The sequence below is a fragment of the Dama dama genome, chromosome 24 (genome assembly GCF_033118175.1).
Source record: "Dama dama isolate Ldn47 chromosome 24, ASM3311817v1, whole genome shotgun sequence".
Lineage (NCBI taxonomy): Eukaryota > Metazoa > Chordata > Mammalia > Artiodactyla > Cervidae > Dama > Dama dama.
In genome coordinates this window covers 17,398,521-17,410,770 of record NC_083704.1, presented here as the reverse complement: position 1 = coordinate 17,410,770, position 12,250 = coordinate 17,398,521, and the positions used below count along the sequence as shown (strand labels likewise).

Sequence of the window (12,250 nt, the reverse complement as noted above, 5' to 3'; positions counted from 1 at the left end):
TAGTTCATGAGAGATATTAGGGATGTGCTTCCCTAGTGGCTCAGCAGTAAAAAAAAAAAAAAAAAAAAAAAAATCCGCCTGCAATGGAGGAGACACGGGTTTGATACCTGGGTCAGGAAGATCTCCTGGAGAAGGAAATGGCAACCCACTCCAATATTCTTGCCATAGGAAATTCTATGGACAGAAGAGCCTGGCAGCCTACAGTCCATGGGGTCACAAAAGGGTTGGACACGACTTGGCGACTAAATGACAGAACTGTTGATGTCCCATCCAGATCCCCTTACTGGGCTGGCATGCACCCTCACCCACATGTCATGAGTATTGGCTAACAGTTCATGACTGCCTCTCAAAAGAATTGCTCTTCGGACTGCACATGCTCAAAAATGCAGAGAGTGAGGCTGAACAGAAGGGCTTAGATACAGATTCCCTGGTCATTGAACACATCCAAGTGAACAAAGTCCCCAAAATGGGGCACAAGACTTACAGATCTCACAGTCAGATCAACCCGTACATGAGCTCTCCTTGCCACATTGAGGCAATCCTTACTGAAAAAGAACAGATTGCTCCTAAACCAGAAGAGGAGGTTGCACAAAAGAAAAAGATATTCCAGAAGAAATGGAAGAAACAAAAACTTATGGCCCTGGAATAAACGCTGCAAAAAATAAATGCAAGTAAAAGTGAAAAAAAAAAAAAAGAATTGCTCTTGGAACGCCCCTGGCAGTCCAGTGGTTAAGACTCTGTGCCTTCCAATGCAGGGAGTGCAGGTTTAATCCCTGGTCAGGGAACAAGGATCCCACATGCCGCAGGGCACAGTCAAAAAAATAAATAAAAATTTTATAAATTGCTCTTGGCTGAACAGAGGCTCCCTCTCACAGGAGGTTATTCTCACCTCTTCCCATGGTAGCTAGTTGCCCCCTTTACTCCAAGGTGGAGCCAAGTCTGCAGCACAGTTCACGTGCCTCATCCCCACCTGGGGTGGAGCTGAAGCTGACTCTAGCCAGAACCACATCCTTGCTTATCCTTCTTCCCCTGCCCTGCCTGTTTCCCTCACTCCCTTTCTCCTGGGAGCACTCTCCCAACAAATCACTTCTAGAAGAATTCCCATTTCAGGCGCTGCTTCTAGAGAACCTTACCTAAGGCAAGTATGTTACACGTCAACAGTCAATACACTTGCTCAAACACAGCCTCAGGCTGTATCTAAAACTGCTCAGTGTCCCAGGAAGACACTGACAGCTCCATGATGTGACGGCCTGACTGTCAGATATCTGCAGGTTGACTCCACTTTGGGTCATATATTTCCAACACAATGAAGGACCAGAAAGACAGTGACAAAGTCTGGCGACTGTATAACAAGAGGAATGGGTGGGAGAATCAGAGACGTTTAAATTGGAAGGGGGAAACCTTGAGGAAGACAAGAACAGTGGCCTTAGATGTCAGAAGAGCTGCCGTGAAAGACAGGCACTTTCTGTGTGACTCCAGAGGCCGATGCTGGGATCAGAGAGTGGAGCTGGACAGGGCAATGGATTTCATTTGAGTGTAAGATTGAACCTGTTCTCCTTGTGAGCTGTAAAGAGCTGGCTTCCTGGGAGAGAATGAGCTGTAAGCTCCTCATCTCTGCAGGAGTGGGAACAGGGGCAGTATTACTGCTGAGTCTCTTGCTCTTAGAAGTATTAGACATGGAAGAGGCCCTAGTGCGGAGCTTGCTAGCAGCACTCACCTGTAGGATGTCTCTGTTGTGAGATGCTCCTCCGGTGGCCAAAATCTTTGTCTTGGGCACTGTAAGGAAAAACAAAAAACAAAACCAAAAAATGGCCGTGACAATTCCCCCACGGCAGAAAAGGCTGTTTTTCAGAGTTCTTCTGCCACAAAAGGCGAGCGTCAGGTCAATGCCTCTTGCTTGTCACACGGGGCTTGGGGGGAGATCTGAAGCTGGTTCTGTCCACGTAGGCTTGTCATATAAAATCTGCTTGTGAGGCCACTGCCTCACCCACCTCTTGGGAGAAGAGGATACACAGGATGGTTCTAAGGTTCTGGCCATGTTGCATTTCTTTTTTTTTTTTAATGTCATTTTTTTCAGAGTAATACAAGGACAGAGGTTTTGTTTTTTTTACCTTTTCAAAATTATTTATTTCTTTACGTTTGGCTATGCTAGATCTTTGCTACTGCGCGGGTTCCTCTCTAGTTGTGGGGCTAGGGCTTCTCACTGCGGTGGCTTCAGCTGCCGTGCAGCGTGGGCTGTAGGGCATGCAGGCTCCAGTGGGTGCGGCGCACGGGCTCACAGTCGACCCAGAATCGAACCCATGTCTCCGGCATTGCCAGGTGGATCATTCACCGCTGAGCCCCAGGGAAGCCCCGGTGTTGTATTTCTTAACCAGAGTGCTCAATGAACTGTGTTTGATTTTTCAATCTGTCTTTGCAGTTAGCTCTATGAAGCATGTATTCTGCTGCATGCAAGATATTTTCCACAATAAAAAAATAATAAACTGCCATCTAGTAAAAGACATATAGTTCCACTTCAGGTTAAAATGGAGATGGTCAAGACAGAACATCCCTCATACTGTAACAATGAGAGACTGCTGAACCAAAAAAAAAAAAAAAAATATTTAATGCTAACAAAAAGTGGTAAACGCAGGGAATTCTCCAGTGGACCAGTGGTCAGGACTTGGCACTTTCACTGGTAAGGACCTGGGTTCAATCCCTGGTCGGGAACTAAGATCCCACAAGCCATGCGGCATGCCTCCCTCCCCCACAAAAAAGTTGTAAATGGAAAGAAATGTAAATAAATTAAATTATGGAATGAGATGAGCCCTTAAATGCTGACTTGCCATACCATAGTACAAGATAGGTGGTGTAGTGACCCTCCAGAGGCATCTAAACTGCCAGAAGAGAGAACCCGTCAATCAATAGGTGGTGTTGGTACCAAAAAGGTGTCCCAAAGGCAGAGCCAGTCCTCCTCATCCCCCCCAGGGGCCTCTAAGTGGTGATGTGGAAGCCAGGGGCACGGCGGGAAAACAGAGAGAGAGCTCTGTAATCTCATAGTGCTTATATCCCTAATCTCCTGTGTCACAGGACTCTTTTACCATAAAAAGGCATGTATCTATTATGTAGGTATTTAAAAACAAATGTTATAAGCCCCTCTCAGCCTCCCCCATCTTCACCCTCCGGCCACAAAGAGAGTACCTCGGCTGGGAAGAGGGGAAGGGATGACAAACAGCTACGGAAACAATTCAGGATGCATGTTCCTGTGTGATTCCATGTTGGAAAAGCAAAACATACTCCATTCACGACTGCAAGAGGAGTCAGCTGGGTGTGATGTAAAGCACCACAAAGGCTTAGATAGAGTTTGGGTTTGTATGTACCCTTCGTAGGTAAAACGGGAACAGGACTCCGGCTTTATAAAAATAAGCTCATAAAGGGGACTGAAAGTGCTCCCAGACTGCACGAGTGGTTAGGGAGAAGAGATGGGATTATAGGTACTTTTCTCTCCTTTATTTTCAAAACTTGCTACTATAAGGCTGCTTTTTAAAAAAAAAGTTTTTTGGCTGCACCACACAAGATGTGGGGTCTTAGCTCCCCAACCAAGTTTCAAACTCATGCCCCCTACCCTGGTAAATACTGACACCTGCTATCAGCATGATCACCAGTCTTACTTCAGACGTCTTTCTATTCTTCTTAGATGTTATTAAAACGAGATGATGACTGTTCAATAAAGAAATGAGGGGGACCTCCCTGGCGGTCCAGTGGTTAGGACCCAGCACTTTCACTGCCAGGGCCTGGGTTCAATTCCTGGTCCGGGAACTATGATCCTGCAAGCTGCTCAGCCGGGAACATGATGCCTGCAGTCCGTGCAGCCCTTGTGCCCTTTTAGGTTCCAGCGTGTTCATTCATGTGATCTTGTTTTGAGAGGAACTCAGCAGAGCTGGAAAGACAGGTTTGATTCGCCCCCTTAAGCTTGCTAAGAGGATAAGTAACTTTACGTTGTTTGCACAGGAATTGCTTCAGAGGCTGGGAATGCTAACATGATCACACTAGTCCCCTGGAGCCCAGGAAGGCCTCTCTGCCTTCACTTCCTCTCCCTGCATACAGGGCCAGTGGGGACAGCCCCTCAAAATTCCCTCTGCTGATGACCAGAGAACCCTTCTGGCCAGCCACTCATGTTCACCGCAGCACCGGCCCTGTCCTGCTCACCTGTGCTCACTTCTCAGGGAGCTTAGAGGCCTGTGGAGACCCTTGGGGAATTTCTTTTTACACTTTTGATGGAAGAATGGAGAGGAGTGGGACTGTTTATAAAAGTTCAGTTCAGATCCGTCGCGCAGTTTTGTCCAACTCTTTGCGACACCATGGACTGCAGCACGCCAGGCCTCCCTGTCCATCACCAAATCCTGGCGTTTACTCAAACTCGCGTCCATTGAGTCGTGATGCCATCCAACCATCTCATCCTCTGTTGTCCCCTTCTCCTCCTGCCTTTAATCTTTCCCAGCATCAGGGTCTTTTCAAATGAGTCAGTTCTTCGCGTCAGGTGGCCAAAGTATTGGAGTTTCAGCTTCAGCATCAGTCCTTCCAGTGACTATTCAGGACTGATCCCCTTTAGGATGGACTGGTTGCATCTCCTTGCAGTCCAAGGGGACTCTCAAGAGTCTTCTCCAACACCACAGTTCAAAAGCATTGATTCTCTGGCGCTCAGCTTTCTTTATAGTTCAACTCTCACGTCCACACATGACTACTGGAAAAACCAGTAGCTTTGACTAGACGGAGCTTTGTTGACAAAGTAATGTCTCTACTTTTTAATATGCTGTCTAGGTTTAGGTCATAACTTTTCTTCCAAGGAGCAAGCGTCTTTTAATTTCAAGGCTGCAATCACCATCTGCAGTGACTTTGGAGCCCAAGAAAATAAAGTCTATCACTGTTTCCACTGTTTCCCCATCTATTTGCCATGAATTGGGGTTCATAAAAGTAAGTTCATCCTATTTTAAAACGCTGTTGAGGGACTTCCCTAGTGGTCCCATGGCTAAGACTCCATGCTTCCAATGTAGGGCACTCAGGTTCCTTCCCTGGTCAGGGAACTAGGATCCCACATGCTGAAATGAAGATCCTGCATGCTGCAACTAAGACATGATGCAGCCAAATAAAAAATATATTAAAAAAAAAATGTTGAACTGTATACATCCTAACAAATGCACAGATGCACTATGAGCTGACAGCCTGACATGTTTTCGACGGAAGACACCTGTATAACCTGTGAAACAGAGCCTCACCAGCACCCCAGAGGCACCACGGCCCCCGGAAAGGTAACTACCAATCAACCAGGCTTCCAACGACAGCAGATACTTTTGTCTGCTTTTGAACCTGCTGTACGCAGAGTCTGTCACACATACTTTGGAGCTGGTTTCTCCTCCTTGGCATTTTCATTTGTGAGACGCGTCCATTTTGCTGGGCTTGGTTGAGGCTGATTTACCCTCATTTCTGCGTAGGATCATGTCATCTGAACACCCCACGAGGCGCTGATCCCACCATCGACAGAGCCTGGGTTGTTTCCGGCACAGGGTGTCGCGCACAGGGCCACGGGGAGGGGCCTTCCGCACGGCTCTAGTGGACACGTGTCCGCATCTCTGTCTTGCATCCGCCGGGAAGTGAGGTTGCCAGGTGGGTGTGTACGCAGCTTTAGCAGATGCTGCCTAGCAGGTTTTTAAAAAGGTTTACCTAGCGCCTACTTTCAAAGTGTCCTTTTCACCTGACAGGTTCAAAGACATAAAATACACACCACATAGGACTTGGATTGTTGGTAGAAGTATCATGAGGAGACCCTCAAGCTGAGAGGATTCCAGGGGTTTTGACCTTCTCTTGACCACAGCTGCTGCCCAGAGGGATAAATACATCTCGGAAACCTGGACTCTGTGGTGGGCTGGTCCAAAATCCTTCAGACTCCCCCAGACCATGCCGGCAACATCAGTAGGGGTAACCCACTGACCTCCTAAAGCTGCCCACTCCATCGCTCAGTTCCTGGAGTCCCTTCCTCCCCATGGGTCTCCCCCGGCCCTGGCTCTGTCCTCTCCACCGCAGGTCTCTCAGTTCTGACAGCGGTTCTACATCCCTTCTCTTCCCTGTTCAAGCTGAAATGCCCAGAGCTGTGCCCCACAGGCAGACAGGGCATGCCCAGAAGGTGAAGGTTCAGTGATGGCCCCAGCCCAGACCTTTGCCACCTGCACTGCCTGCATCCTCAGGATCCCGAGCTTAGGACATTTCGTCTGCAGGATGGAGCTGAGGGTTACAGAAAGATCTCTCAAGTCCTACAGTTCCTGGCCAGGAGATGAGGCTACTGGTGACAGAGCAGAGAGGCAGGAACAACCCACCTCCTGGTCTAAGCCTGCCCACAGGGCCCGTCCACCTCGTCCCAGGCTCTATTTCCCCCTGCAAAAACAAGGCCCCCGTGATGGAGCCTTAAGAGTGTCCACGAGGCCTGATCTGAAGGCAGAAAGGGTCTCAAGCACCTCGGTATGTGAGCAGGACCCCTGGACCCCGCTCCAGGACACAGCCCACCAGCAGCTCACTTACTGACTCGATAGCCCAGCGCCTCAGCATGAATCTTCTTGGCCAGGAACTGTCCCTCGATCAGTGCTCGAATCTCCACATCCCGGGGGAATGCCGAGACCTGTCTCCAGGAGAAAGTGGACAGAGTGAAGAGCTCTCATTGTCCACTCACTGCGTATGTGTCTGTGTGTGTATGTGTGTGTGGTATGCATCTGTGTGTCTATGTGTCTCTGTGTGTGTATGTGTGTGTGGTGTGTTTTTAAACAAAAGCCTAGATCTGGCGCTCATGACAGGCCTCCACTGGAGCTCACCCATAGTGGTGCTCTTGAACCACTGACTTTGCCTGTCTCACACACACACACACACACACACACACACACACGCTCACGGCCTCACTCGTGTGTCACCGTGGGGAGTCAGAGCACAGGAGAGCTCAGGCTCAGTCTGTGTGGGATTAATCTCCGGCTTATGGGATTAGCAGATACAAACTACTGTACATAAAATAGATAAGTAACAAGGATTTACTGTAGAGCACAGTGAATCATATTCAATATCACGTAAGAACCTATAACATATATACAGGTTACATATTTTTTCAGAATATAATTTGAAGAAAAACTGAATCGCTGTGCTGCACATCTGAAACTCACACAATATTACAAATCAACCATACCTCAAATCAAAAATTTTTTTCAAGTATTTGTTTTATCACTGGCTGAGTAAATGAATGAGGTCCCTAAAGCTAGCATAATTTCATAGGTATTTTTTAAAATTTAATAGTCATAAATGGAGTCAACGTAGCTCCAACTGACCGATAACATACATACCTCATGGTTTTCTGCACTAAACCTATGGCGTCCGATAATTTCTGGGGTGATTTCCATGACATCAAAATAAAAACCTGAAACAAGACCAGGATAAGATTAGCTATCAGTGGTCAAAAATAAAAGATCAGCTTCTCAACAGCTTTGGAAAAAAAGCAGGGTGAAATGACCCTATGTCCCTGTTCCCTGGGCCTCCCATTCCCTGGAGGAGACCCGTGAATATTCTAAGGTCCTTCTCTCCAGCAAGACAGAGGGCAACTGGAAAGGCCTAGGCTAGCTCTTCATGGAGACACTTCTTCCTACACTCACCTAGCAGCCCAAGCCAGGAGGCAGCTAGCTGTCCAACTAACCCTAAAATGCCAGCACGGGTTTGACCCAGGGAGGCCCATTCCCTCCCTGCTCAGATGGCCTGCCCCAATGCGGGGCACTTTTCCTAACAGGACCTCATGTCTGGGGTGGAAAGCTGCATGCGGGGATGCACCGGAGCAGAGCAGACACGATGGCTGCCACCTCTGATGCTGTCGCTGGGAGCTTCCAGGGCACAGAAGATGCAGCTCAGGCCTGGTCTGCCGCTCCCCCCTCACTCAGATCGGGGGGCTCCTACAGGAGTTTTAGGGCCCTTGGAGCAGAAGTGGAGACAGTCAGGGGTCCCCTTGGCTCCTCCCCGGCCCTGCCCCTTCCCAGGCAACCGTTCCCCTCACAGGCCCCTTCAGCAGCCTACCCAGGTTTCCGCCGTTCCCCATCTCCGTGGACTGCAGCGCCTTGGAGAACTCGCTCCAGGAACCTGAAGCAGACTCATCCCGGATCTTCTCTCTCATCAGGGAGCCATTTTTAAAGCTGCAGAAGTACACACACAACCCTGAGGGAGGGCTAGGCGCGATCTGAGTGGACCCACGGGTTCTGGGGAAGAGTCCCAGGTAGAGGGGCCGCAGGTCAGGCTGGACCCCACCCCAGCCAGTGCCCAGCAGGGATCTGAGGTTCCGCCTCCTGTAGCAAGCCCAGGGCACCTCCCCCGGAGTCACCAGAAAATGCACTTGTCCTAGGGGCTCTGTTTACAGAGGAGGTTGCCACGAAAGAGTCCCAGGAAGAGACAGAGTTGGGGTTTCAGCACATTGTACCCTCTGGACAATGGGCAGAACTGGCCAGACTTACTAGACCTACATATTCTCCAGGGGTTCCTGGAGCTTAAAGGCTACCCTTCCCTTGGTAGCTTCCAGCAGGTCTCCAAATGCCTGTTTGGAAGGTGCAGAACAGACCTGTTTCATGAGAACTGTCAGGAGGCAGGAGGTCCTTACTACCATTGGCTGAAGGTTCACCATGTGCCAGATACATCATAACATCACTATGAAGTAAACCTCTTGTTCCTCCCATCTGATGGGCAAAGTGTGGCTAAGATATGCTCTGGGGTCTGCCTCAGGCCACACACAATACAGGTGTTGGGGATGGAGTTTGTACCTGGGCTTGGGAGAGACTTCAGGTCCTGGGTGCTTCCCCCCACCCCAGCCTCGCACCCATTCTGCTCTCAGCAAGACCCAGTGAGTCCCTGGGGTCTCAGGTGCCCCCGGAGCCTGCTCAGTGGGATGCCCCGAGGGCTCCATGTGGTGCCGGCCCTGCCCACACCTCCTCCCCCACCCCCCGCCTACCACAGGAGCGCCATGTAGTGCTGGGGGTCAACCGGGTTGCAGAAGATGTGGCCTTCCAGGGCGGGCGTGGGCTCCTGCAGCCAGAGGAACAGCGTGTCGCTGGTGCCCAGGCTGACCTGGAGAGAGACAGGCAGAAGTGAGGCGGCTCTGTCTCTGCCACTCCAGCAGAGACGCCCTAACCCCCTCCTCGCTTCACTGTCCAGGCTGCAGATCCTTGGATTAAACGCCATTTATTCAGAGAAACCTCTGCTGACCCTCCCACACCAAAATCCAAAGTCAGCTCCCCGAATTCGAGCTAGCACGAATTCCGTGGGCTGTTTTTCTAGAACTTACTACAACTACCTCTAAGTCAAGGATCGGATGATGACTGGTTTCCCACTAGAAGCAGAAGGGTCTGGGTTATGTCTTTATCGCCTGGAGGGCTCACAGCCCTCTGGCCCGAGGTCTGAGCCTTCTGCCACTGTGCTCACTGTTAAGGCAGGCAGGGGACCTGTCTACTCAGCACAGGCAACTGACCTTCTAAGAGAGGAGCTGTGGGCAGGTCCTGGGGCCTGGGTCTCCCTCTCCCCTCCCTCGGCTGCCTTTTGACCCTGGATGCCCCACTGAGAGGATGCTGCTGACACCCAGTACCCTCGTCCCCTGGGGCAGAAGGAGCTGACCCTGCCTCTGGGAAGCAGAGGTCACCTTACCGCAATGTCACCTTCCTCCAGCCTCATGCCTGCCAGCGATGCTGAGAACGGGAGGGGAGCCTGTGGTTAGCTGGAGGTCACAAGGGAGCCACTTAGCAAACCAGTCACCTCCCTCAGATAGGAGTGAGGCCCCCACCTCCATCCCCAGCCTACAAGCTGAGAGAGAGGCAGGAACAGGGTGAGATGAGGGCCAAGGACGCCCCAAAGGCCAGGAGGTGAGAGCTGGACCATATAGAAGGCTGAGCACCGAATAACTGATGCTTTTGCACTGTGGTGTTGAAGAAGACTCTTGAGAGTCCCTTAGAGAGCAAGGAGATCAAACCAGTCAACTCTAAAAGAAATCAACCCTGAATATTCATTAGAAGGGCTGATGCTGAAGATGAAGCTCCAATACTTAGGTCACCTGATGCAAAAAACTGACTCACTGAAAAAGACCCTGATGCTGGGAAAGACTAAAGGCAGAAGGAGAAGAGGGCGACAGAGAATGAGATGGTTGGATGGCATCACCAATTCAACAGACATGAACATGGGCAAACTCCAAGAGATAGGGAGGGACGGGGAGGCCTGGTGTGCCGCAGTTCATGGGCTCACAAAAAGTCAGACTGAGGGACTGAAGACAACAACAAAGGCCAGAGGCTGGGGTTTCTGTGCTCCAGGTCTCTGATTTGGGCTCAGAAGCTGCATCTAGTGGGATCCACACTCCCCACCCACTGTTAGGATACACGAGGCCAAGAAAGACAAAGGTGAGGTCAGAGTATGGGGCTTTCCCCCACCTCAGTTGGGAAGGAAAGGGCAAGATTATATAGACTGTTCCCTTTGACATGAGGCCAATGACAGCTTGTTTATCTGCCTTGCTCACTGATACACCAGCGTGTCAGAGCTCTGGACCCAGGAATCCCACCTCTAAGAGCTTATCCCTCAGGGAAAGGGGACAGGACAACGTCTGCACTGTCTTAAATGCTAGAAGCCACTCCTATCTCACTTCCCACTTCCATCCGAGGGAGACTGGCAAAGTAAATGCCAGAACAGTGGAACCCGAGACAACCACGAATGAAGTTCACAAAAATCCTGCCTTGGTTGATTAAAATGTGTATTTATGGGTACAGAAAAAGAAAGTTAGAAGGACTAGTTCTCAAAATTTTAACTGTGGTTATCTCTGGATTAAGCGATCATGGATGATTTTTTTACATTCTTCCTTTGGTCTGTCAGTACTTAAAATTTGTTTCTGCAACTAAGAGGTATCCCTTGTATATAAGAAAAAAGCGTAAGACTAACACATTATTTAAGGCGGCAGGAAAGTGAAGGTCAGACTTAGGGAGGGACTGGCTGAGGGCTACCTGCCTGATACTTCCAAAATTCAACCTGAAAGCAAAGCCCCAAAGGAAGGTTTAAAAAGCTGCTGCTTTGTCATTCCCTCTCAAACATGCCCAGAAGCTCACGCTTCAGTGGTAAAAAAGCAGGCCCATTATTTTCCCTGACATTCTTCTAGTTGATAGAGTAGGCATAAGAATATACATTTCTCTAGAAAGACTCACGGTTACCAAACGGGAAAGGGGAGAGGGGATAAATTAGGAGGTCGGAATTAACATATACACATTAATATACACAAAATAGACAACCAACAAGGAAGCACAGGGAACTCTACTTAACACTCTGTAATAACCTATATGGGAAAAGACTCTGAAAAAGATATATGTCTATGTATAACTAAATCACTTTGCTGGACATCTGAAAGTAACACAACGTTGTAAATAAACTATATCCCAATATGAAAATACATATAGATATATTTTCTTCTAATGAGACTTGGAGTTATTTTCATTTTGAAAAGAAAACAAACCCGGCCCACAAAGTGTAGGACTGCCCTTTTCTGAGGGAGCCTGGGCCCCTCAACTTTTAGGGTAGGTAGGAACTGGGGGCCTGGCATCCCCCGGGAAGCCTGGGCACCAGAACACGCCCATCGCAGCCCAGAGCTGCCTCTCAAATCAGGCGCCAGGAGGATGGGCTTCACACCTTGGTGCTGCAGGAACTGGGTCAATGTCCACCAGCCTCCGTCTCACCTCATCTTAGGCCCCTAAGGAACACGGGGGGCCCCTCCCCAAAACCTGCTCTGTGTCTGGGTTTGTGCCTTGACAACAGGGCTCCGTGCGAAGGGCTACGGAATCTGCTCAGGGACAGAGTGGCCCTCGGCTGGCTCCTGGGGGCTCCCTGCAGATGCCAGTGGTGGTCACCCTAGAAGGGGGGGACACAGCCAGGACACTAACGCAACCTCACGGTAGCAGGGACATGCTCACACGCCCCCAGCTCCAAAGCAGACGGGCCCAGAGAAGACCTTGGAGCACAAGTGTTATTTATATTGGGGACAGAAACAGTAGTAATGGCAACTTCATTGTTCTTTTCTCCTGGTCACAAAAGTACACATAGATACTGCAGGAAATATGGAATTTAATATCATCATTATGATGAAGGGCTTCCCAGGTGGCGCTAGCGGTAAAGAATCCACCTGCCAATGCAGGAGACATGAGACACGGGTTCAGCCCCTGTGTTGGGAAGAGCCCCTGTAAGA

General features: G+C 49.7%; 1 protein-coding gene across 2 annotated transcripts in view; it reads right to left on the bottom strand.

Annotated features, from left to right (window-relative positions):
- Positions 1 to 12,250, bottom strand: part of XYLB (xylulokinase) — a 43,472-nt gene that overhangs the window by 12,504 nt on the left and 18,718 nt on the right. For both annotated transcript variants that reach the window (XM_061127804.1, XM_061127805.1), the window contains 6 exons: positions 9,685 to 9,725; positions 8,996 to 9,111; positions 8,074 to 8,189; positions 7,356 to 7,429; positions 6,553 to 6,649; positions 1,718 to 1,776 (listed from right to left, as the gene is read on the bottom strand). In XM_061127804.1, the coding sequence (XP_060983787.1) occupies positions 1,718 to 1,776; positions 6,553 to 6,649; positions 7,356 to 7,429; positions 8,074 to 8,189; positions 8,996 to 9,111; positions 9,685 to 9,725 (503 nt within the window). The remainder of the gene's footprint in view (positions 1 to 1,717; positions 1,777 to 6,552; positions 6,650 to 7,355; positions 7,430 to 8,073; positions 8,190 to 8,995; positions 9,112 to 9,684; positions 9,726 to 12,250) is intronic.